The following is a 26,436-nucleotide window of genomic DNA, read 5'->3' as shown; positions in this document are numbered from 1 at the left end:
GATTCGGTGTCAATTGGAGATTGCACATGTCAATGCATTAACAGGGGAAAAAACTTAAACAGGACCTAAAAAAATATTTCTCACTGTCTTTGTAAATATAATATCTTCACTTTGAATACACTTATGAAATGTGTTGAATTAACCACAAAAGGTTTGGAAATTACATCACATTGTCGCCAGGGGCTTGGCTTGTTAAAGTGTTCAGAATGTTGATGAGCCCTGGGACACTGAATTCCTGCACTGAAGAGCTGAAGGCTGAACAAGCCTCTGCAGCAGTGAAATCCAGCAGCAGCCTCCAAGTTGCTGAGGATGTCAGCAGCCCCCACTGAGGCCATCCCTGCTCAGAGACCGTGGGGGAATGGGCAGACAAGGAGAGTTTCCCTGGGGCTGGGGCAGCACAACTCAGAGGCAGCAGCGGCTCCAGCTGGGAAATGGAGTGTGGAATGTGGCTGGGAAAGCCCTACCTGGGCTGTGCCAAGCAGGACAGACAAGCCCTGACTCCCATCCCCCAAAAAACTCTCCCAGGAGACATTTAAAAGGAATTACAATTGTTTGTGTCCTCTGAGTTGGACTCCCTGGAGACGGACCAACAAGAGATTCTCAGGAGCGCAAAAGAACCAAACAGCATTTACTGGCAATTTTAGAAAATCAGAGGACCTTGGCCAAAGGTTTACTGCCACATTCCATTAGCAGAAAACACTTCCCAAAGCATTACCTTGGCACATCCAACTTCACAAACTCTTAACTCGTTCAATTTTAAGTTAATCAAAATTTGCAAGAGGAGGGTATTAGAAGAAGACATAGAGAGAAAGTCAAAAACAATACAGAGAAGCATACACACAGCTTCCAAATCCTGGATTCCAGCAGTGTTCAGGTGGAAATTCCAAGAGGAGGTAGACTCAAGATGTGTGCTTGCCTTGTGGTCAGCCTTCAATACCCCTTGGTCTCCCTGGGCCCTTCCTCCAGGTGGGACTTGGGCTCATTTGGTCCCTCAGGAGCTGGGCTGGGGGCTCCAGAGATGGCTGTGGAGCATTGCCTGTGCTGTGCTAGGGACTGACAGACAATGCTGGGCTGGGATAGAGGCACTGGGGGGATTGGGGTTCCAGGGCAGGGCAGGGGTTCTAAGGCAGGACAGGGCTGGACCTTCCCTGTCGTCCCCCACACATGAAATGTTTTGAGCCAACAATCTTCTCCAACTCTCACAATAGGCAATGTTGGAGGTGAAATCTCAATTCAGGCCATGGGCCCCTGGAGGAGAAGGACAGTTCTTTTCCATAGCAATGAAAGCATTGAGCCCCAGTGTTTCAGTAGCAGATGAGAAGGGACCTTCAACATGCCAAGGTCAGCTGGACCAGTAAGGAGGCCCAGGAGGCCAAAGCAGCCAGATCTGTTCTGTGTTCCCTTAGTTTTATGCTGCCCTGAAGTGTCACAATGACACGTTGGTTCCATCAGGCCCTGCAGTGTCACAATGATCTCTGTGGGTTCCCCAGGCCCCACAAATTCACAGGACTCCTCTCTTCCATGAGCCCTGCAATGTCACAATGGACTTTTGGACCCTGGGTGTTTGCAGTGTCACAATGGTCTCCTTTGGCTCCACAGTGTCACAATGGACCATGGATGACATCAGGCCCTGCAATGTCACAATGGAGCCTTGGTTCCATGCAGCCCTAAGTTTTACAAAGGCCTCTTGGTTTCAGAAGCTCCCACAGTATCACAATGGCCCTCTTGGATCTGTGGGGACCCCCAGAGTCACAATGGTCTCAGTGGTTCCATGAGGCCTCACAGTGTCACAATGCTTTGCTTATTCCATGGGGCCTCATAGTGTCACCATGGTCTCCATGATTCCATGAGTCCTCTCAGTGTTGCAATGGTCTCCTTGGTGCCAGGGTGCCCCAAGGCGTCATAATGGTGCCTTGGTGTCATGAGACTGTCAACTGTCACAATGGTCTTTCCATGGTTCCATGAGGCCTTGCAATGTTACAATGGACCTCTGGCTCCATGGGGTCTCACAGTGTCACAATGGCCCATTGGTTCCATGACACCCCAAAGTGTCATAATGGTCTACATGGTTCCACGAGGCCCCGCAGTGTCACAATGGACCCTTGGTTTGATGGGGCCTCTCAGTGTGACAATGATCCCTACATTCCATGGAGCCACACAGTGTCAGCACTGTCCCTTTGGTTCCATGAGGCCCAGCAATGTCACAGTGCTCTCCATGATTCCATGAGGCCCCACGGAGTCACAATGATCCCTTGGTCTCACAGGGCCCCACCGTGTCACAATGGTCCCTTGGTTCCATGGGCCCTGTGCTGCTGCATTCCCCCCTCCCCTTCTCAGGCTGCCCTGCCAGCTGAGAAATGCTCCTTGGGCCTCAGCCTTGGAGCCCCTGGGCTCAGCCCCTCTGCAGCTCATCACAAACACTGTCTGTTCCAGGCACTGCTGCTGCCCAACCAGCTCCTGGTTCCTTTAGCAGCAGCCCTGGGAACTGATTTTGTTCCCTCAGTGGCACAACATCCCTGTTCTCACACTGCCAAAGAAAGCTGTTGGTGCCAAGTGCGGCCAGGATGAGCCATTGCTGGGACTGAAGCCCCTCTCTTGGGGCCCTGCAAACAGCGCTCCAAAAGGAGCCCTTGGAGCTCTCCTGGGCCAGTCACTCCCTCTGAGTGGGGCCTCTCCCAGTCGGGAACTCTCCCGTTTGCTGCACTTGGGGATCCTGAACAACGACGGAGCCTGGGCCGATCTCCCCACTCCTCCAGGCTCAACCCTTTGAGTGCTGGGGAGATGGCAAAGGATCCACAGGGAGCATTCCCTGCCCTCAGAGAAATTGCTCACAGGTGCCTTGCACTGACTCTGTGTCTGTGTGTTGGGAATTTAGCTGCTAGAGAATGGAAAAGTACAAAGCCGTGGCTAGTTCGAAGTCCTGCACCTGTGAGGTAGCGTGTCCTTGGGCCTAGCTGTAGTATAATAACAAATAGTGAAAGAGACATGAGAAAAGAGAGATGTAACCCCTAAGGAATAAGGAAGAGTTCATCGTATAGTTTAACCAATAGATTGCTTGGCTTACAGAATATTCATGAGCTTATTATTTGCTGTATAAGTGTTTGATGCTTTCTTCAATAAACCGGACCTGTGATGAACCAGCTGGTGTCCTGGTCTCCTTCCTTCGACATCTGTGTGCACACAGGAGTGCCTGTGCTGGGGAAATGGGGCAGATATGCTGCTCTCTGAGGGGTTGGAGTGCCTTGGATAGCTGAGTCAGTCAGATATCCACATATCAGTAAGTAAGTATAAGTCACGAGGTCTAAACGAAATTAAATGCTGCTAAGAGTTGTTCTTTTTCTAAGTTGTTACATTTAATTTATTAGCTAAGTTAAGGATTGTTAAGTGTAATTCCTCTGTTAAATTTCTAACTCATAAGTTTTAAATTAGATTAAATAGTGTTAAGTGCTGTTCTTTTGCTAAATTGGGGAGTTGAAGGTACCAGTTAAAGTTAAGGTTTAAGTATAGTCCTGTTAGGTTTGACCTCTGTTAAGCTTTTGGCCCATATTCCTTTTATCTTCGCCCTCACTGTCCTTGTGTCTCACACATACCCAGGAAGAGTTCTTGCCTGATTTCTGGTTTGATTGACTGGATTTTGTTTGGTTTTGTTGTTGCTTTGTTTCCTTCGTGTGCCTGAAGTGTTCAGTCAGGAGCAGAGTGACTCTTGCCAAGGAACTTTGTGCTGCTGTCCCTTAATATTAAATCTGGATTTTGCTGCTCCCTTGCTGGGGATTTTTTCAGCGCTCTCAAGGCCTAGTTCGTAACAGGGTAAAGGAGCCCTGGCCCAGGCTCTGGCCCTGGGGGACACGGGGACGCTGCTGGGGAGTCCCTGTCCCCCTCTGCCACCCCCAGGGCCCCGGCCCTCCGTCCCAGTGTCAGGCCCTGGGGTCGATCTCGTGGAACATCCTCTGGGGGAGGCTGCGGGGCTGGGGGTGGGGGGACCCGGGGGGACAGGGGACCCCGCTGTGCACGAGCAGGGTTGGACTGCTCTGGGGGGAGCTGTGAGGGGGGCCGGGGCAGAGTGACCTCCCCAGGGACCTCACACTGCCATCTGTGATGCCACAGCCCCCTATGATGCCACACAGCCCTTTTGCAATGTCACACAGTCATCTGTGATGTCACTGCCCACTCTGGGACATCATGCAGCACCCTTGTGATGTCACAGAGCCAGCTCTGGGATGTCACCCTGGAATGTCATGCACCTGCACTGTGATTTCACAGAAGACTCTGTGGTGTCAGAAAGTCACTATGTGATGTCACAGCCCATCCTATGATGTTACATAGCCACCCATTGATGTCACAACCCACTGTCTGATGTCATATAGCCAGCCTCTATGATGGCAGGATCTGCTCTGTGGCCACTCCTTCTACCCTATGATGTCACAGACAGTTGTGTGATGTCAGAAAACCCTCTCTGTGATGTCATACTGCTACTCTGTAATGGCACAGCACACACTTTGACATCACAGCCTGCTCTATGATGTCATCCAGCCATGCCATGATTTCACAGCCTGCTTTGTGATGTCACAGAATCCCCTCTGTGATGATGTAGCTGCTCATTGACCTCACACAACAAACTCTGTGCTCTCATAGCCCTACCTGTGACCTCACACAACCCACTCTGTGCTGGCCTTGGCCTCTTGGGGACCACCCCTCATCTGCTTTCAAAACACCTGGGGGCCTGTGCTTTTCTTCTCATTGAAAAAAACATCTCTCCAGTCCAGGCATCCATGGCCAAAATAGAGAATCAGCCTCCAAAATTCCTTATATCCAAGAATATCTCCCAGAGAAAAGCTGCCAGGTCTGTCCAGGTTCTCTTGGTGTCCTGAGGGCCAGATCTCATCTGCCTTTGAAATACTGGGGCTCTGCACTTACCTTCCTATGGAAAAGAACTGTCCTTCTTGTCCTGATGCCCATAGACAAAAGTGGGCTTTGGCCCCCCAAATTCTGTCTTTCCAAGGATTCTTCCCTGACCACAGGTCTGGCTGGCCTTGGCCTCCTTGGGGCTGCCTCTAATCAGCCATTGAAACACTGGAGCTCTACCTTTTCCTTCCCAGGGAGAACTGTTATTCCAGTCCAGGAACCCATGGCTGAAATGGAATTCCACCCCCAAAACTCCCTGAATATCTAAGGGTTACTGTAAGACAAAAACTGCTAGGAAAGACAGGTCTGGCTGGCCTTGGCTTCTGGTGACTGCTTCTCGTCTGCTTTCAAACCCTGGGGTTCTGTGGTTTCCTTCCTATAGAAAAGAACTGTCCCTCTTGTCCAGGTGCTCCTGGCCTCAAGCCCTTGACAATTTATAGGGACATGGGAGCCCTGTGCTCAGTGGGGTGGGGAGTGAGGACAGCAGAGGAGAGCCCTGGAAGGGATTGAAGGGTGGTTTCAGAGATGGTGGATCCTTTTCACATAGTAGAAAACAGCCAGAGAAAGAAAGAATTAATTCCAAAGGCACCTGAGGAGACCCAGACTGGACACCAGGAAAAAGGAATTTCCCTGCCAGGGCAGGGCTGTGGTACAGCACGGCCCCAGAAGGAGCCTGAAGCAGCCCAAGGCTCTGTGTGGGCAGGCAGAGGCAGGCAGGAGGCAGAACTGTCAGCAAAGGAAGGGCCCAGCCAGGTGGGGCAGCCGGGGGATGCCGACAGCCTGCAGGAACAGAGGCGCAGGGCAGGGACACCGTGGGACAGCCTGGGCTGCACAGGGCACAGGGATGGGCAGCAGCTGCAAGGCCCTGCCAGAGCCAACTTGGGCAGCACTTTGGCCATGGCTGCTGGGCCTGGGCCTGAGGCAGGAGCAGGAGACAAGTGACCCTTGCAGGGCTGGGGCCTCATTGCCTCCTTGTCCCTGCTCAGCAGCCTAGCAGGGGCCGCCCCATGCTCCTGCCCTTGCCATTGCACAGCCCCACATGCCAGTGCCCATCCTGGGAAGAGCCCTGAGCAAGGAGGGAGGGACAGCATCTGCCTGGCCAGGGGCTGGGGCTCAGGCCTTGGCCCTTTGCATTCCTGACACACATCCAGGTTTGCTCAGCACCAGAGACAACTTTGCCTTGCTTGTCCCCAGCTGCCATCACTGCCTCCAGTGTTCTGCTCTAACTGGAACCTGGGGACACTTTCACAAGAGTTATGTCCCTCAGTGGGAGCCATTTAAGTACAAGAAATTTCCATGTTTCAACTTAACTTCAAGTTCTTGAGAAGTTCTTTGACCCCACTCTGAGGGACAGAATCTGATGCAAATAACACCAAAGCCCCAGAGGATCCTTAAAGTCCCTGTGCTGGGTCTGTGCTGCTGAGCAGGGCCGGGCTCCTGGCCCAGAGGCAGCTCCTGGCAAGGGCAGCACTGCAGAGAGACAGCTCTGGCCAGGAGCAGCTCCTGTGCACAGCCCAGCAGGGCTGGGGCACTGCCAGGGCCCCTCAGGGACACCAGCAGGGCACAGACAGAGCTCACAGGGGCTCAGCACTTGCAGGGGCTGTGGGATGGCCCAGAGGGGGCTGTGTCACAGCAGCACCTCTGTGGCTGTGTCATAGAGGCACAGAGCAGCTGTGATGTCAGCAAGGGGCTGTGTGACACCACAAAGTGGGTTGTGTGAGGTCACAGATTATGCTGTGACACTACAGAGTTTGTTGTGTGAGGTCATTGAGCAGCTACAGCATCACACAGGGGATTCTATGAAATAACACAGCAGGCTGTGACATCATGGCATGGCTGGATGTCATCATAGAGCCAGCAGTGAGGTCAAAGTGTGTGCTGTGAAATTACAGAGTGGCAGCATGACATCACAGGGAGGGTTTTGTGACATCCCTGAAGGTGTGTAAGGTGTGAGGCCATAGAACAGATGCTGCAATCATAGAGGGTGGTTCTGTGGCATCACAGAGTGGGTTGTGACATCACTTGGTGGCTGTGTAACATCAAAGAGGAGGCTGTGATATCACAGAAAAGACTGTGACATCACATGGTGACTTTGTGACATCACAGCACCTTCTGTGACATCACAGTGCAGCTGCATGACATTCCAGGCTGACATCCCAGATTTGGTTCTGTGGCATCACAAGGGTGCTGTGTGACATCCCAGAGTGGGCTGTGACATCACAGGTAGCTGTGTGACATCATAAGGGGTTGTGTAACATCACAGGGGCTGTGTGACATCACAGGGGGCTGTGTGACATCACAGCGCCCGTGTTACATCACAGGGGCTGTGTGACATCACAAGGGCTGTGTGAGGTCACTGGGGAGGTCACTCTGCCCCGGCCCCCTCATAGTTCCCCCCAGAGCAGTCCAACCCTGCTCGTGCACAGCGGGGTCCCCTGTCCCCCCGGGTCCCCCCGGGTCCCCCAGCCCTGCAGCCTCCCCCAGAGGATGTTCCACGAGATCGACCCCAGAGCCTGACACAGGGACGGGGGGCCGGGGCCCTGGGGGTGGCACAGGGGGACAGGGACCCCCCAGCAGCGTCCCCGTGTCCCCCAGGGCCAGAGCCTGGGCCAGGGCTACCAACAAGGCCTTGAGAGCACTGAAAAATTCCCCGGCAAGGGAGCAGCTTAAACCAGATTTAATATTAAGGGACAGCAGCACAAAGTTCCTTGGCAAGAGTCACTCTGCTCCTGACTGAACAATTCAGGCACGCGAAGGAAACAAAGCAACAACAAAACCAAACAAAATCCAGGGCATCACACCAGAAATTACCTGAGAACTGTCCCTCTGTGTGTATGACATAAGGATAATGAGGGTAAGGATAAAAGGAATGTGGCCCAAAAGCTTACCGAGGACAAACCTAACGGGACTTAACTTACACTTAACCTTAACTGATACCTTAAAAGAACAGCACTTAAGAGTATTTGACCTAACTTATACCCATGACTTAGAAATTTAACAGAGGAATAACAATTAACAATATTTAACTTACCTAATAATTTAAATTAAACCTAACAACTTAGCAAAAGAACAACTCCTAGGAGCATTTAACTTCGTTTAGACCTTCTGACTAAACTGTACTTACTGATATCTGGATATCTGAGTGACTCAACTATCCAAGGCGCTCAAGCCCCTCAGAGAGCAGCATTTCTGCCATATTTCCCCAGCACAGGCACTCCTGTGTGCACACAGACACAAAGAGTCAGTGGAAGGCACCTGTGAGCAATTCCCCTGAGGACAGAAAATGCTCCCTGTGGATCCTTTGGCATCTCCCCAGTGGGTGAAGGGTTGAGCCTGGAGAAGTGAGGGGATCGGCCCAGGCTCCGTCGTTGTTCGGGATCCCCGAGTGCAGTAAACGGAAGAGTTCCCGGCTGGGAGAGGCCCCACTCAGAGGGAGTCACTGGCCAGGAGAGCTCCAAGGGCTTCTTTTGGAGCGCTGTTTGCAGGGCCCCAAGAGAGGGGCGTCAGTCCCAGCTCATCCTGGCTGCACTTGGCATAAACAGCTTTCTTTGGCAGTGTGAGAACAGGGATGTTGTGCCACTGAGGGAACAAAAACAGTTCCCAGGGCTGCTCCTAGAGAAACCAGGAGCTGGTTGGGCAGCAGCAGTGCCTGGAGCAGACAGTGTTTGTGATGAGCTGCAGAGGAGCTGAGCCCAGGGGCTGTTGGCCAAGGCCGATGCCCAAGGAGCATTTCTCAGCTGGCACGGCGGCCTGAGAAGGGGAGGGGGGAATGCAGCAGCACGGGGCCTATGGAACCAAGGGACCACTGTGACACTGTGGGGCCCTGTGAGACCAAGGCACCATTGTGACACTGTGAGGCCTCATGGAATCATGGAGACCACTGTGACATTGCTGGGCCTCATGGAACCAAGGGAATTGTAGTGATAGTGTGTGGCTCCATGAATGTAGGGATCATTGTGACACTGGCAGGCCCCATCAAACCAAGGGTCCACCGTGACTCTGTGGAGTCTCATGGAACCAGTGAGACAATTGTGACCCTGGGGTTCCTTACAGAACCAAGAGGATCATTGTGATACTGTGGGGCCTCGTGAAACCAAGAGGCCTTTGTGACACTGCAGGGCTGCATGGAACCAACCATTGTGACACTGTGGGGCCTCGTGTCATAATTGGTCCCTTGTGACACTGTTGACCCAAAGGAGAACATTGTGACACTAGAAACCCCCAGGGTCCAAAGGGCCATTGTGACATTTCAGGGCTCATGGAACAGAGGAGTCACGTGATATTGTGGGGCCTGGAGAGCTACCGAGACCATTGTGACACTGCAAAGCCTCATGGATTCGTTGGGACCATTGTGACACCACTGGGCCTTATGAAACCTAGGGACCACTGTGACAATGCTGGACTTCATTGAACCAAGGGTCCATTGTGACACTGCAGGTCTTCTTGTAATCAACAGGCGATTGTGCCTGACTGGTCCAGCTGACCTTGGCACATTGGGAGTCTCCTCATCTGCTATTGAAATACTGGGGCTCTGTGCTTTCCTTCTCATGGAAAAGAACTGGCCTTCTCCTCCAGACACCCATGGCCAGAATTGGGATTTCACCTCCAAAATTCCATATATCCAGAGATTGCTCCAATAGGAAGATTGTCAGGACAAATCTGGCTGGTAATGGTTTCACAAGGGTCACCTTTCATCTGTCCCCAAAACTCTGGGAAAGGCTCTGTGCTTTCCTTCCTTTGGGAAAGAACTGTCCTTCTAGTCCAGGTGCCCATGGCCGAGATTGGGATTTCACCTCCAACATTGTCCATTGTGACAGACTGGAGGAGATTGTTGGCTGAAAACATTTTGTCAGGGGCGGGGGGGGGAGGAAGGGGCAGGTCCAGCCCTGCCTGGCCCTGGAACCCCAGCCTTGGCCTGTCCTGGAACCCCAATCCCCCCAGAGCCTCTATCCCAGCCCAGCAGTGTCTGCCAGTGCCTGGCACAGCACAGGCAATGCTCCACAGCCACCTCTGGAGCCCCAGCCCAGCTCCTGAGGGACCAAATGAGCCCAAGTCCCACCTGGGGGAAGAGCCCAGGAAGACCAAGGGTATTGAAGGCTGACCACAAGGCAAGCACACATCTTGACACTACCTCTTCTTGGAATTTCCATCTGAACACTGCTGGAATCCAGGAGTTGGTACCTCTGTTTGTGCTCCTCTGTATTTTTTTGCCTTTCCCTCTTTCTGTCATTTCCTTCTATTTCTGTCCTTTTGTAAATTTGAGTAATGTAAAATTCAAATAGCTTAGAGTTTTTGAAGTTGAATTGGCCAAGTCAGTGCTTTAAGAAGTGTTCTGTGTTGATTGAATGTCGTTTTAAACCAGTTGCTAAAATTTCTCTCATTTTGTGAAGTTACCAGCAAAGTCTGTTTTGTTGTTTTGGGGTCCTGAAAATCTCTTGCTGGTATTTCTCCAGTACATCCTACTCAGAGGACACAAACAATTGTAATTCCTTTTCAAATGTCTCCTTGAGAGAGATTTTGGGGAATGGGAGTCAGGGCTTGTCTGTCCTGCTTGGCACAGCCCAGGCAGGGCTTTCTCAGCCACATTCCACACTCCATTTCCCAGCTGGAGCCGCTGGTGCCTCTGAGTTGTGCTGCCCCAGCCCCAGGGACGCTCTCCTTGTCTGCCCATTCCCCCACGGTCTCTGGGCAGGGATGGCCTCAGTGGGGGCTGCTGACATCCTCAGCAACTTGGAGGCTGCTGCTGAATTTTCCTGCTCCAGAGGCTTGTTCAGCCTTCAGCTCTTGAGTGCAGGAATTCTGTGTCCCAGGGTTCATTAACATTCAAAACACCTGAACAAGCCAAGCCTCTGGGAATAATTTGATTTTAATTTTCAAATCTTTTGTGTTTAATTAGATGAATTCCAGGAGTCTTTTCAAGGTGAATAGATTCTATCTAAAAAGACAGTGAGAAAAGGTTACTTAGGCCAAATTTAGGAGTTTTTTCCCTGTCAATTTATTGATACATGCTATCTCCAGCTGACACTGAATCCAAGGACCTCCTCATGCAGTTTGAATAGATATGAAAGTCAAGACCCTTCATGGCTGACAATCAATCAGACTCTGTCCCTACCCCCATCCCACCATTTCCCCCATCCAAGCCCTGGCACTCAGAGCAGCCTTGTGCAAATCTGAGCTCCCTCCAGCCCAGGCTGCACCTGCAGCTTTCAGCTCCTTGGCTCCAACTCCCACCTGCTTTCCTTGGAGAAGGAGCTGCCCGAGACACAGAGGGATGTTCATTTCTTTTAAGCCAACAAAGCCAAGGAAAGGCATGGCTCTATCAAATGTAAAAGTCATTCCTCTGCTGGATATTAAATCCACTTTCCACAGCAGACAGTCTCAGAGCAGTGGAAAACACCTTCTGTGCCCAGCACAGATCCCAAGGTCCCCCCAAACCCTTCCTGCCCCAATTGTGCCCAGATTTTCTCTTTGCACACACAAGTCACAGGCTGAAGTCAGGAGCTCCCTCCATGCCCAGAGGGAGGAAAAAAATGAAAGGGGATGAAGAGCTCTCCTGTGCAGAGCCCCTGCAGTGGGAACCACAACTTATCGGGTTTGTGCCCTTTGGGCTCAGGAACTGGTGACATTCATGGGCACAGAAGGGTTTCTTGCCAAAAAGCACAATTTGAACAGGATACAGTTTAACATTGCAGCAAACAGAGTTCTCCATGATGTCCCAGCAGCATCTGACATGTCCACCATCCCCAAGGGATTTCTGTACAGGAACAGTTTTAGACAAAGACATAAGAAAAGGCAGTTCTGTGATAGATATAAACACCATAAAGATGTTGGCTATTTATTTGCACTTTGGAATGATTGGGCAACTTCCTGCAGCTCAAAGCATGAAGCCAGTCAGTTGAGAGGCATGACCAGAGAGCATCTGGATGAGGAAATCTGGGAGCAATGGGAAGCATAAATATCCAGCTCGTCTAGTGAAGAGATTTCCTTAGACATGGCCATTTCAAAAGGAGAGCTTGAAACCCCAAATGGAAAAGAGAGATTTATATAATAGAATAGATACAGGTGACACCAGTAGAAAGCAAGATCAGTATTTCTTCTCCTGCCATCTGTACACTTCCAGGAAATCCCTGTTCCTGGTGGGAAAACATTGCCATTTCTTAACAGTACTCAAATGACCCAGATGATAAAGTTGTGCCTGTATATGATGAAACTAACAGGTATTAAAACCTGTGCCCCTTTCCAGGCAGACATCAGCTGTGTGCCCATGAAAAGGCAGGGCCACTTGTGCCCTGAGGTGCCCAGCTGGGATTGCATCTCTCCAAGAGCACCTGAGGGAGAGCAGAGCACCTTGCCACCTGCAGGTCCCTAACAGCCCCGCAGGGCTCCTGTCCCATCAACATCTGTTCTGATCCAGTCTGAAACAGGGCCCAGCATTGTGCCGGGATCATCAGAGAACTGAGGTGTGTGCTGGAATTCAATGTCCTCCCCATCCCGCAGCAGCCCTGCATTTCCCTCCTGCAGCCTTGGTCTCCAGCACAGCCATGGAGGCTCTTTGGGCTCTGGACTGTTGCTGCAGCCCCCAAGGGCAGCTGAGCTCTGCCTTTGGCACAGTCAGGCCTGGCCAGCACAGGCCATGCTCAGCAATTCCCTGTGTGTGCCTGGCCTTGCTGTCAGCCCCGGCAGCGGCTGCGTGGCCCCTTTGTGGCCCTGTGCTGGCCCAGCCATGGTGGCCCAGACCCTGTGCAGGCCCAGCCCAGGCCAGGAGCATTGCGGCTGGGAATGGCCCCTGTGCCGTGGTGCCCACAGCAGCCTTGGGGCTCTGTGCCCCATGGCCTCCCTGCTGGGCAGCCTCTGCCAGCTCCTGCAGAGCCCCTGGCACCTGTGGGGATGCACAGACAGCCCTGCCCCGGACTCTGCCGGCCTCTGGGCCAGCAGAGAGGCAGCCAGGGCCGGCCATGGCTGGGAACAGGCCCTGAGCCCTGCAGGAGGATGGAGCTGGGCCACAGCCAAACTCAGCCCAGGCCAAAGCTGGGCTCAGCAGCCAGGGCTGCCCAGGGCTGGGCACAGAGACTGGTGCTGGCAAATGTCCTGGCCCCCCTCCCTGCTCTGTCCATGCCACCAAGGGCACAGAGCGGCCTCCTCTCTGGGCCACTTGCCTGTTTGCAATGCCTTGCACAGGCGCTGGCCCTGCCCCACAAGGCCTGGCCTGAGTCCTGCCCCTGCATGCTCAGCCAGGCTGAGATGGACACTGATGGTTTCTGGGCGCGGCTCTCTGAGCCCAGCCCAGCTCCCTGCAAGCTCTCCCAGCTGCCCTGAGCTCTGGGCAGCATCAAGGGCTTCTCCCCAGCCCAGCCCAGCCCAGCCAATCCCAGCTGGCTCTGGCCCCACAGCTCTGCTCAGGCCAGGCTGCTCTGGGCACTGGCCCCGTGGCCTCAGCCCCTGGCAAGGGCACAGCAGCAGCTGCAGCTGCCACAGGACTCAGCCACAGCCATGGGGGAAGGTGCTGGGCCAAGGCCAAAGGAGGCTCCCTGGATGCCCTGCTCCCGTCTGCCTGCGGTGCTGAGATCTCAAGGGCCCAAATCCCTGGCCCTGTCCTTCCCCTGATCCCCACAGCCTGTCCCGTTTCCTTCATCCCTGCATTGCCAGGGACTTTTTGGGACAAGGGAGCTCTGCTCTGTGCATGGAGGGATGAGGAAGTGCCACCACTAGTGTGGGAACCACAACTCATCATGTTTGGGTCCTTTGAGGACTAGGAACTGGTGAGACTCAGAGGCACAGAAAGTTTCTCTTCATGACCAACAGACCACACTTGAAGAAGACATAATTTAATAACAGTCTTGCTCTTCCCTGAGCTATGTGTAATGTCCCAGCAGTGACTGATGAGTCCTCCAAACACAAGTGATTTCCATATTAAAAATAATTTTAGACAAACGTGGTTCTGTGATAGATATACACACAATTAAGTTCCTGTATCAGGATGCTCCTCAGGAGTGGGAGCAAAACAGCTCAAACAATTCCTGATTTGCAAAGCTGTCAGTCGTGGATGGAGAAGGGAGGTCAGGCTGCTCTTGGTGTTGAGGAAATGCTGAAAGCAGCCTGACTCATTTCATCTCCTCATGCCCTGGCTGATCTCCCCTCCTTCCCCTTCCACCCATTGGCTTTTGTCTCCCCCCAGCACCCTGTGAAGAGCCTGGCTCTGTGTTCTCTATCCCCTCCTCACTGGCACTGCCAGGTTGGGATGAGGAGCCCCTCAGCCTTCCCTGCTCTGGGCTGGACAAGCCCAGCTCCCTCAGCCTCTGCTCAAAGCCCAGGGGCTCCAGCCCCACCTTGGAGGCCCTTCCCAGACCCTGCTCCAGCTGCCAGACATCTTTCCTAGCCTGGGGAACCCAAACCAGGCCACAGTGACCTGGATAATCCCTATCCTTGATGTCCTGGTCACACAGCTCTGGCCCCTTGTCCCCTGTCAGGCTCTGGGGTGGATCCTGTGGAACATCCTTTGGTGGAGGCTGTGGCTCCAGGTGGGCCGGGGAGATCCCAGGGGACAGGGACCCTGCTGGGCATGAACAGCATTGGACTTGTTGGGAGAAACTGTGAGGGGGAGCTGGGGTGGAGTGACCAACCCAGTGACCTGACACAGCCCTGCTGGGATGTCACACAGCCCCTCTGGGATGTCACAGCCTGCTCTGTGATGGCACAGCCCATTCTCTAATGTCACACAGCTGGTCTCTGATGTCAGGGCCAACTCTGTGATGTCATATTCTGCTCTGTGATGTCAGATCTCTGCCCTGTGATGTCACAGAGGCAGTCTATGATGCCATAGCTTTTCCATGACCAAACATAACCCGCTCTGTGATGTCATAGCCCAGTCTGTGACCTCATGTTACCAGATGATAAATTGTCTACACCAGGTGAGCTCACAACTGGAGCTTGTTCTCCACAACCCCAGGCCTGTGGAAACCACACAATGCCCATTGTGTGAGAAGGGGAACAGCAAGTTCACCAGCCTCAGTGTCCTGCCAGCTCAGCCAGGCCCACTGGAACATTGGCATCCACGACCACCAGGGACCACCAGAGAGACCCCAGGACAGAAGAACACATGGGTAATGAGGAGAGGAAATGTGTTAATGATTTTGGGGAAATCACTATCATATTTATGCTTAGTCCAGGACAATCAATGAATATGTGTGCAATATACAGAATATAAACAGAAACTTTCCTGCACTCAGCATGCACAGCTTTGGGAGGAGCTATCCCCCTTGCATCCAGCTGAATAAAGAATGCTGCTTCTTTATGCTACATTGGGATTAAGGAATTTTCTGTTTTACCAAAATTTTGGTAACACTCCCACTGCCACGGAAAGCTCTGTCTGCTGCTGTTCACAAACAGAGAAGGGCTGGTGGCAAATGTGGGGCTCGGAGGCTGCCTGGGGCACAGTGACCATGAAATAATCAAGTTTTCCATTTTCTGTGAGAGAAGGAGGGGCAGCAATAAAATTTCTGCACTTTAATTAGGAAGGGCAGACTCTGGCCTATTTAGGATGCAGATTTGGGGAGTACCAAATAAGGTCCTGATTTTTTGAAGGGAAATAGCCCTTAAAAACAAAGGGGTCCAAGAAGGATGGACACATTTCAAGAAAGTAATTATAAGGGGGAAAGAGCAGCCTGTCCCAGTGTGGCAAAAGACAAGCTGGTGAGGAAAATGACTGGCCATGTGGGAATCCTTAAAATCAGAGGGTTTTTGGAAAGCTGCAAAAAGCAGGCCACTGAGACAGCAGAATTGTGATTTGAGCTAAGCAGTAGCCATGAGATAGGTCAGCAGGAAAATTATGTAAAAAGTAGAAAACTAAGGAGAAATAGAACAATGAACTGTGTATTAACGCTTGTCTAGAACAACTCCCTAAGCTACAGAGAAGTTTATCTAGCAAGATATTAGGAAGTTTGAAGATTAATAATGGAGCTCTATGCATTGTGTTTTAAGGCTTACATGCAGGTATTGTATTCGAAATAAGCAAGTATTGTTTTAACCAAAGATACATGTGCTTAAAGTGATTGGCTAGAACTGCTGTCAATATGCTTTTACTTTGTGTGATTGGTAAAAAAACTTTTAGAATAAGTTGTAACATTAAGTTCTCTGTCTACTGCCTGGGCTGTGGACTGATGTCATCTTCCCATTGCCATAACCATGTAATGAGACTGATGCTGAAAAATAAAACAGCTCAACGAAAGTTCCTAGCTGTCCCATCCTATTTGTGAATTGTAAATAGCCCCTGGCCAGCGATATGGCCTGGCTGCCCATGGAACTTTTTTGGGAACTCAGGGGAAAAAGGACCAGCAACTCAGGAAGTCTTTAAGAATGTCCTTACATTATGCAGAAAGAAAAGCTGAGAGATGAAAGCTCAATTAGAGCTTAACCTGGCCACCTCTGTAAAAAAAAGGAATATTAAATTGTTTTTATTAAAAAAAATATAGCAAAAGTGGGGAGAGGAAGAACCTCTACTCTTTTTTTGATGCAGTGGAGAATATAGTAACCAAAGATAAGGAAATCGCTAAGTTACTGAACACAGTGTCTGTCTCAATTTTCCATATAAAGACAGGTTGCCCTCAGGACAAGAGTTCTCCTGAGCTGGTAAATGGGCACAGGGAGCAAAACAGCCCCCTGTAATCCAGGAGGAAGCACCTGGTGACCTGGTGACTTACTCAGGTGCTCACAGGTGTATGGGATCAGAGGGGATCCATCCCAGGGGGATGAGGGAGCTGTGAATAAGCTCTCCAAGCTGCTCTCCATCATTCACCATCAGTGCTGGCTCACCAGGGAGGTCCCAGAGCACTGGAGGTGCCAGTGTGAGCCCATCCCCAAGAAGGGCTGGAAGGAGGAGCTTGGGAACTCCAGGCCTATCAGCCTGACCTGGGTGCCCGGCAAGGTTATGGAACAGATCACCCTGAGTGCCGTCACAGGGCACCCACAGGATGGCCGAGGGGTCAGAGCCAGCCAGCGTGGATTTCAATGTCTGCATTGATGATCTGGATGAGGGGACTGAGTCCAGCATCAGCAAATTTGCAGATGACACCAAGCTGGGTGTGAGAGTTGATCTACTGGAGCATAGGAGGGCTCTGCAAAGAGCCCTGGACAGGCTGGATCCAGGGCCCAAATCGAACACAGTGAGGTTGAACAAGACCAAGTGCTGACTCCTGCACTTTGGCCACAACAACCCTTGCAGTGCTACAGGCTGGGACAGAGTGGCTGGACAGCAGCCAGGCAGAAAGGGACCTGCAGGGACTGATGGACAGCAGGCTGGGCATGAGGCAGCAGAGTGCCCAGGTGGGCAAGAAGGCCAATGGCTCCTGGCCTGGATCAGGAATGGTGTGGCCAGCAGGAGCAGGGCAGGGATTCTTCCCCTGTGCTGGGCACTGGTTGGGCAGCACCTCAAGGGCTGTGTCCAGTTCTGGGCCCACTGGAGTGGGCAATGGGAAGAAATTTGTAGCAGGAAGAATAAAGAAAACAAGGATGAAGCCAAGGAAATGCTCAGGGCAGTTTGGGGGTGGCTTCCAGGCAGCCCTGGCTCTGAGCAACCGCGTCTGCAATGGGACAGGAACCTCCCAGGGCCTCATGGCATTTGTGCTCCCTCAGGCTCATGTCCCCACTCCAACAGCATGGGGGTGCTCCTGCCTCCTGCATGCAATGCAAACAGGGGCTGCTGAGCCAGTGCTGCCGTGTCTGTGCCTGCAAGGATGGGGCACCTGTGTGAGCTGGAGGAGAGGCCAGGGCTGCAGAGGGGGATTGTTGTTGGCAGCTCCATCAGGATGCTCTGGGACGCTGCCCTGGGCTGTCCAGTGCACTGAGGATGGATCAGCCCCTGCTCTGCTGCTCCTTCCCGTCTACCCCAGGGCCCTTGCAGAGCCCCAGCCATGCTGTTTGCCCCCAGCCTGCCCACGGCCAGCCTGGGGCTGCTCACGGGGGTTTTCTGTGCTGAGCATTGGCCTGGCCGTGTTCTTGAGAGAGCCTGGGCAAGGAGCCTGGAGCCCCCAGGCCCTGGGCTGAGGCGTCAGCGTTGCCCCAGCAGTGCCCATGGCCTGTCCCTGCTGCAGCCCCGGCACTGCCACCCCCAGGACTGTGCCCGGCCCCGAGAGCACTCAGGCCCTAAAGCAACACCAGGGCCACCAGGGCAGCGGGGCAGGGCCATGGCAGCAGCATTGGCAACAACAAGTGCTGCTGCTGCTGGGCACAGATGCTGGGCCAGCATTGATCTACCCCAGCTCTGCACAGAGACATTGCTGCTGCAGCTCCAGAGAAGGCAGCAAGAGGGGCACCTCTGGTGAAAACTCTGCTGGGAGATCCTTCATTTCCTTTAAAGTCACCCAGAGCGCGTCCCATCATTGACACAGTCTGGGGCTACAGGGAATTTGGAGAGAAACACAATGAGAAATGGTACAAGGAATGACATTTCTTTGTGGACAATATGAAAAAAAGTGAAACAAAGAAACACATCGTCCAAAATTAAAAAAACAAGTAGTATGAAAGATGACTTTTATTGCAAATGATTGACAAGAATTTTACAGCCGTTTATTGTTTCTGGAACCACCCAGTCATCAGTCTCCACACTGCAGCCTTGAGCTCCTGGTTCCTCAGGCTGTAGATGAGGGGGTTAAGGGCTGGAGGCACCACTGAGTACAGAACTGACAGCGCCAGATCCAGGGATGGGGAGGACATGGAGGAGGGCTTCAGGTGAGCAAACACAGCAGTGCTGAGGAACAGAGAGACCACGGCCAGGTGAGGGAGGCAGGTGGAAAAGGCTTTGTGCCGTCCATGCTCAGAGGGGATCCTCAGCACAGCCCTGAAAACCTGCACATAGGAGAAAACAATGAACGCAAAACAGCAAAGTGCTAAACAGGAACTAACTGCAATGTGCACAAGTTCCCTGTAGTTTGAACGTGAGCAGGAGAGCTTGAGGATCTGTGGGATTTCACAGAAGAACTGGCCCAGGGCATTGCCATGGCACAGGGGCAAAGAAAATGTATTGGCTGTGTGCATGAGAGCAGTGAGAAGGGCACTGGCCCAGGCAGCTGCTGCCATGTGGGCACAAGCTCTGCTGCCCAGGAGGGTCCCATAGTGCAGGGGTTTGCAGATGGACACGTAGCGGTCGTAGCACATGATGGTCAGAAGGTAAAAATCTGCTGAAATGAAAAACATAAAGAAAAAGACTTGGGCAGCACATCCTTTGTAGGAGATTGTGCTGGTGTCCCAGAGGGAATTGTGCATGGCTTTGGGGACAGTGGTGCAGATGGATCCCAGGTCGCTGAGGGCCAGGTTGAGCAGGAAGAAGAACATGGGCGTGTGCAGGTGGTGGCCGCAGGCTACGGCGCTGATGATGAGGCCGTTGCCCAGGAGGGCAGCCAGGGAGATGCCCAGCAAGAGGCAGAAGTGCAGGAGCTGCAGCTGCCGCGTGTCTGCCAATGCCAGCAGGAGGAAGTGGCTGATGGAGCTGCTGTTGGACATTTGCTGAGGCTGCACATGGGGAACTGTTCATGGAGAAAGGACAGTGAAAAGTCAGGAGAGGCTGCCTGGAGCCACACCTGGGCCATTCCCTGCAGACTGTCCCACTGGGACTCACCCACCCTTGTTCCTGCTCTGGGAAATCCTTCACCCAGGTCCCTGCCTGAGCTCCAGTTGTGCTGGCTGAGTGTGCCAGGAGCAGCCAGGTCTGTGTGAGGGGCCTTTCAAGGAGCCATCCCTGTCCCTCTCCCCTGGGTTTGTGGCCATGTGGCAGAGGGGCAAGGCTGGATATTCAGGATATTTCCGGGAAATCACTCCTAATGCTGAGAGGCTTGGTAGCATCTGCACTCCCAGTTCTAATGGAAATAGATGGCAGAAGTTGGTTTTAGGAATTGTTTTCCTATATACACATCATTCCTGGGTCTCTGAGGTCAGAAATCCCCAGCATTTCTGCTGCACTCAGAGTTTGCCACTTAGAGATGTGAGAGGCAAAGATTCCCTGTGGCTCAGGGAAGGTGAGGGGATGGATGGGGCTTGTTCCCAGCTGCTCTGGCTTTGCACCTTTGGCTGCAATCAGAGCACAATCACACTCTCGGGTCAGCCTGGGATAAACCAGACCCTGCCCAGAGCAGAGGGATCCCTGAATGTCTCACCCTCTCTAAAGGTCTCTGAGCAAGCTCTCAGCACCCCCTCCTGCCAAGGACACTCATGGCCCCCTTGGCAAACCCAACAGCATTTCCTCAGCTCTGGCAGCTCTGCCCTTCCCTGTGGGACAATCAGGGAACTCCCAGAGGCTCTGGCAGAGATTTGCACCAAGGAGGGCAGCTCAGAGCTTGGAAGGGCACAGCAAGGAGATCCCTGGCTGTGCCCATGATGGGATCTCAGGGAGGGGGCTCAGCTCATTCCCCTTTCCCATAGACTGCTTTGCCCACAGCCCCACAGGTGCCAGGGAAGCTTGGACTATCCATTCTCATGGACAGCCCTGCCTGGCAGGAATGCCAAGGGCAGTGCCTGACTCAGCTGCTGCAAATGCCAAAGCCTCCCTGAGAGCAGCAGATAACAGTGACAATATCAGGGCAGGGCAGAACCAAGAGAAGATGTTGTGGTGCTGTGCCTGAGAGGGCAGGGCAGAGACAGCCGGGCACTCAGGACAGTGTTCCCGTGCCCAGCTGTGCCTGGCACCTCCCACACACCAACCGTGCCATCATCCTGCCCCCAGCACTGCTCTCTTCAGCCCCCTCTCCTTCCCTGAGCATCTCCCTGGGCCTGGACATTCCCTCCTGAGAGGAGCCTTGTCCCTGCCAGCGCTCACAGAGCCCATCCCAGCCTGTGTGCCCTGGCCGGGGCCCTACAGAAAACTGCCTGTGTGCAGGGCCCTGGATGCGGCAGGTTCTGTGTGCAGCTGGGAAAGGGCAGCTCAGGAGAGCCCTGCTGGGCCCTTCAGAGGTGATGCTGCTGCTGTCCAGGGCTGAGGAGTGGCTGAGGGCTTTGAGAGGCTCCCAGATGAGATACTGACCAGCTTAAGTCACAGTTCTGGAGTCTGTGTAAATGTTCAAACATTCCTTTGATGATCCTGTGTGTCCCTTTCAACTCAGAATGTTCTGTGATTCTGGGATTACAATTCCTGTTCTGCTTCTCTCATCCCCCTGTTGTCTATAATTGAAAGAGAAAAAAAAAAAAAAAAATTGCAGCAGTGTTAGAACAGTAAAGTAAAGTAAAAGCCAGACACTTATTGGAAGCTTCCAGGTGTCCCAGTGGGAAAGGGCACACCCACCTCCTGATTTCAACAATTTATTAAGGTTGATAATTAGGATATTTAACAGGAGCATCCAAAAGGAGATTTAGTTTCCTTAGTTACACATCTCTGGGTCAACCAATTGGAGTAGGTCCAAAGGCTTCTTTGCCTTCACTTTTTATAATGACTGCTCATATTCTGCTCATTCTCAAAACCCAAAATGCTCCTATATATCCAGTTCCTAGAAGACTATATAATATTTCAGGACTATATAAAAGAATAGGACTATACAGCATTTTAGGAATATATTTAGACAGTCAGGTTATTAAGAGAAAGGTAAGGAAACATACTAGATTTAATTCAGGATTAAAGCTATATAAGAATATAATAGTGGTTTAATACAGTTAAGAGTTTAGTAGAGTTAAGTAAGGATTATAGTATTGTAACTATAGAATAGTAATTTAGAGACCTACGAATATATAAAAATGTAAAAATACAAAAAACTTTTTGTCACCACCCCAACATTCCCATCTTTCTCTAAGTAGGAAATTGAAAACACTCTCAGGAAAGCTCCTGACCTTTCCAGCAATCCCTGGCTTACCTTCTTTGGGAAGTGTCCTCCGGAGCTGTGCCCAGGCTGGTCTGGAGCTGGGAGCATCCCTGCCCCACCCAGCCCCTCTCAGCAGCAGCCCCTGCCCAGCTCAGGGTGGCTCCTTCCCCCCACAGCTTCTCCCCAGTGCTGGGAGCAGCTGCCAGGGCTGGCTGAGAGCTGTCCCTGGCAGGCAGCAGAGTCCCTGCCCCAGCACAGCGCCCTGGGCTGCAGGACCCTGCTCTGCAGGACAGCCCTGAGCACCCCTGGCTGCAGCCCTGGCTGCTGAGCCCTGCAGCAGAGCCTGGCAACAGGAGCTGCCTTGGGCTGTGCCTGGGCTGGGGCAGCAGGGAAAGCCAGCCCTGCCCTAGGACCACAGCCCTGCCCTGGAGCAGCTCTGAGAGTCCTCCTGAAAGGTCCTCAAAGCTGTGGGATGTGCCAGCTCCAGGAGATCCCTGCAGGAACGGCAGCTTCTCTTCCCACAGCCAGGGAATGACTGTTTCAAACCTGGGCTGATTTCTGCTCTAGTGAGCCCTGAGTGAGCTCTGCTCTGTCCTCCCAGCCCAGGCTTAGTTTAACCCCTGTGTGCCCCTGTGCTGTGCCCAGGGTGGCTGCAGGCAGTGCCCCAGCCCTGCTGGGCTGTGCACAGGAGCTGCTCCTGGGCAGAGCTGTCTCTCTGCAGCGCTGCCCGTGCCAGGAGCTGCCTCTGTGCCGGGAGCCTCTGTGCAGGTTTTTCAAAAGTCTTTGGATTTGGCTTTTGCCTTGGAGTCTCTGAAAGGTTTGTGCAATCATGGCCTCCAATTACTGCTGTAATTAGTCCCTGGAGAGGCTTTGTCAGTAACAACACTCAGTGGGGCTCATTTATGCTTCAGGGTACTTCAGTTATTTTAAGGTACTTGGTGTTTCCCTTTTGATACAGACTCTGTGAGAGGTTTGTGCAATCATGGCCCCAATTATCTGCTTTAACGAGTCTCTTGGGAGCTTTGTACTGAAACTTAGCAGGGCTCATTAATGCTTTGAGATACTCAAGGTTTTTAAGGTACTTAATGGATTTAAGAATACTTTTAGGTACTTTTAAGGATTTTCCTTTCCTCACTGAGTCTCTGAGAGGTTTTTGTGCCATCCTGGCCTCCAATTCTCTCCTCCAAGGAGTCCATGAGGAGCCTGTGTTGGGTATCTTTCCCCTTTCTGTTTTACAACAAAGATGGAACTGAAAGAATTTTGTAAGACTTTCTAAAAGCATTCAAACAAACATGGGAAAATTAACAATACAACAACAACCACTAAGAGAATGAATAGTCCTGTTTTAGCTAGACATCATCCAACCCTTTAGTCCCTTGGACTGGAAGAGTTTATTGAACCAGTCTTTTTTTTCCACTTGAAGCTTCTTGAACCCATCCTTCAGTACCTGAATGCCCTTGTAGATTGACTAGCTGTGGATGGAGAGGTTCATGCAACACATGCCCTCAGAGTCTACACAGCCATGCCCATGTGCCCAGAGTAAAAACTCTATCGCTGTTCTGCAAAGTGGCATGTCTGATGGTCTCTATGTCTGAGAGCAGGCCACTCAATTTGAGGGAGGTAGCATTGGTTTGCTTACTTAACAGGCACCCAGGATGGTCTGATTGTCCTAAAGATTTAGCTGCAGCCACCCAAGGTAGTCCACATTTGGGATGCTACCATCCAATACCTGGATTAAATCTTGCAAAGCCATCTCTTTGATATCATCCAATACTTCTCTAGGGATACCTGCTGCTTGGTCATCTGGTAGGCTTGTGTTGTCCTTCTCCAGCTAGATGGTTGATTCCGCTTTTGCCTCATTATTAGCATAGTCGCTATTAATCGATTTAGTACACACTTCCATCCCCCTTTTCACAGGGTGCATTCTGTAGGTGACAACAACATGGTCATAATATATTTTAAATCATAGGGAGTTATGATGTGCTGTAAACATGGGCCTCATTAGGCCATTAAAACAAGGGAAGTCCTTCCTATGGTCTGTAGCTGCCCTACACAGATCCTTGATTTCCCCTCAAACCAATGGCTGATACCTGGGATTCTGATCCCATCTTTCATAACATACGGGGGGCAATGAGGGGTTTTGAGACTGTTTGCCAGTCTCCTTCCTTAACTGCTTATTTCCAGATCATTTCCCAGGGATCTTCTGGGGTTAAAGGGGTGAGGTGGCTCTGGGGAATCCAAACTGTTTTCTAAGGTGGAAGAATAACTTGGAGGAGAAATATTTGGATTAGAAATAGTGTGGCAGTTGGCCTTAGTATCTGTGACCATGGGGTTATATTGTTGCCGGAGGGTTGAGGCAAAGGGCACTGCCATTTTGTCAGGTGTTGGGGAGGAAGGGCCTTGATTTAGGATGGCAAACAACTGGTCTGGCTTTCTGGCGGCATGGCCCAGGGTGGAGGTGGAATGATTGACCGTGGGGGTGTGACCCACAGTTGTGGGGGTGGAGTCTGGAGGTTCGTTCAGGGCAGAAGAGAAGGTTGTGGTAGCAGGAAATGGAGGAGCCAAGATGGAGGGAGGATGGTCGGGCTCTCGAGCCACGTTCAGGCTCCTTCCATCTTAACTCTCCAGGGCATGATACTCCAAGAGAGCATGGCCATCGCCATCTTAGACCATCGTGGAAGGTCTGATAAAGGCAGGTTTGGGGTGAGGTCCCGAGTTCGGAGTGACCAATGGATTGAGTTTTCAACACACTGCTGGCTGGTGAAGGGTCTCAAGGGTGGTGTGGATGATGGGGAGTATGTGGGATGCTATGGAGTCCCTTTTGATCAAAAGGGTGTACAATTTAACTTCCACTTAGTCTCAAAATTCAGTGGTATGGATTTCGACACCAGAGGTGTCAGGAAATTTTTTAATGATCCACCTCGTGATTGATTTTTATTCATTCTTTGAAAATATTTCATCATGAACAGTGAGAATTAAAGCATCCATATACACTCCTTTCTACTGTGGACATATGGCTGGCCATTTTTCTTTCTTTGCCTTATGGAGAAGAGCCACCACAACACCTCAAATTAATTATGGGACATGGGTGCATACTGTAAAAACACAATGGCAAAATGGGCAATAAATATCTTGCATTTCCCCAAACCCACCTGCAATCCTATGCAGGTGAAACCATCATTGTCCCTGCCGATCCTGGGCAAGGTCCCTTGAAGCAACGATGAATCCGCCAGGCCCGGCACAATCTAAAATCCCAGGGAGCACTGGCTTATCCATCAGCTAACCCCAGCTGACGTGACTGACACAGGGATCCCTGAATGTCATAGTCCCTGTTCAGGCACCAAATGTCCCAATGAGGGTGGCTGTGACAAACATCTCTGGCTCCCAGAGTTCAGGGTGAGTGTGGTGAAAATGAAAAGGAGCAGGATCAACAGAGTTGTTTAAAAGGAACTTTAATAACAGGGTGAAAAATAATAAACATGGAGAAATCCAGCACAGTACAAGGGGCAGGATCCTAAAACCTGAGACAAAGGGGAAGCAACAACATAGATACTTGGGGCTAGAAAACTAGAACAATAATCATATAGAAGAAATAAGTAACCAATAAACCAATAAGGGAGTAGAACTTGGACAACTTAGCATAACAACACTAAAGGCTTATGGAGGATTTCTCAAGCTCACCCTAAGTTAAAAGAATGATTCCTAGGACTTGAAACTCACGTCCAGTTCTTCCGGGGTAAAATCTGTCTGACTCTGAATTACAGCCGGGCTAACTCCCACACTGCTGCTTTGCACTGGCCCCCTGGGACCATGCAGCCCAACAGAGCCACAATGATGTCCTTGGTTCCATGAAGCTCCACAGTGTCACAATGGTCCCTTGGATCCATGGTGCTTTGCAGTGTTCCAAAGGCTCCTTCATTTCACAAGGCTCCCAAATGTCACATTGGTCTCCATAGGAAGAAAGCCATGGAGCCCCCATGTTTCAGCAGCTGACGAACGGCAACCACCAGAGGCCAAGGCAAGCCTGACCTGTCTGTCCTGGCAGGTTTGCTTGGAGCAACCCTTGGATATTCAAAATTATGAATGTGGAATCCTAATTTAGAACATTTGTGCCTGGAGAAGGATGATTTTTTCCATACAAAGAAAAGCACAGAGCCCTTTCCAGTATTCGGAAAATAGGTGAATGCTGGCACTATGGAGTTAAAGACCAGCCAGACCTGTCTGTCCTGGCAGCTTTAGTCTGGCAGCAATCCTTCCATACACAGAAATTTGGAGGTGGAATCCAAATTTTGGCCATGGACGCCTGGAAAAAATGGACAGTTCTTTTCCACAAAAAGAAAAGCCCAGGCCCCCAGTGTTTCAGGGGCAGATGGGAGTGACCTTCCACATTCCAAGGTCAGCCAGACCTGTCAGATGACCCCTGGGAGACCAAGGCAGTCATACCTATTTCATGTTCCCTTGCTTCCAGAGGGCCCTGCAGTATCACAATGGCTCCTTGCTTCCATGATGCCCTCAATGTCATAATGGCCCCTTGGTTACACAAGTCCTTAAGGATCTTAATGGTACCTATGGTTCCACAAGGCCCCACAGTGTCCTAATGGTCTTTGGGTGCCATGAAGCCCCTCTTTATCACCATGGCCCCTTGGTTCTATTGGGGCCTAGTAGTGCAACAATGATCCTCTTATTTCCACAAGTTCCTTTAGTATCACAATGGCCCCTTCCTTCCATGAGCCCCTGCAGGATCGCAATGGCTCTTTGG

General features: G+C 51.6%; 1 protein-coding gene across 1 annotated transcript; it reads right to left on the bottom strand.

Moving 5' to 3' along the window:
- Positions 1–19,017: 19,017 nt before the first annotated feature.
- Positions 19,018–19,332, bottom strand: LOC131096506 (olfactory receptor 14I1-like; the record flags this gene model as incomplete). Its single annotated transcript, XM_058044849.1, has 1 exon — positions 19,018–19,332. A coding segment is annotated over one exon (315 nt), but the record flags the coding sequence as incomplete, so codon positions are not given.
- Between the last annotated feature and the right edge of the window lie 7,104 nt (positions 19,333–26,436).

Source organism: Melospiza georgiana, unplaced genomic scaffold, assembly GCF_028018845.1.
Source record: "Melospiza georgiana isolate bMelGeo1 unplaced genomic scaffold, bMelGeo1.pri scaffold_29, whole genome shotgun sequence".
Classification (NCBI taxonomy): domain Eukaryota; kingdom Metazoa; phylum Chordata; class Aves; order Passeriformes; family Passerellidae; genus Melospiza; species Melospiza georgiana.
The sequence above is the reverse complement of the archived record's forward strand: the minus strand, read 5'-3'. Positions and strand labels throughout refer to the sequence as shown.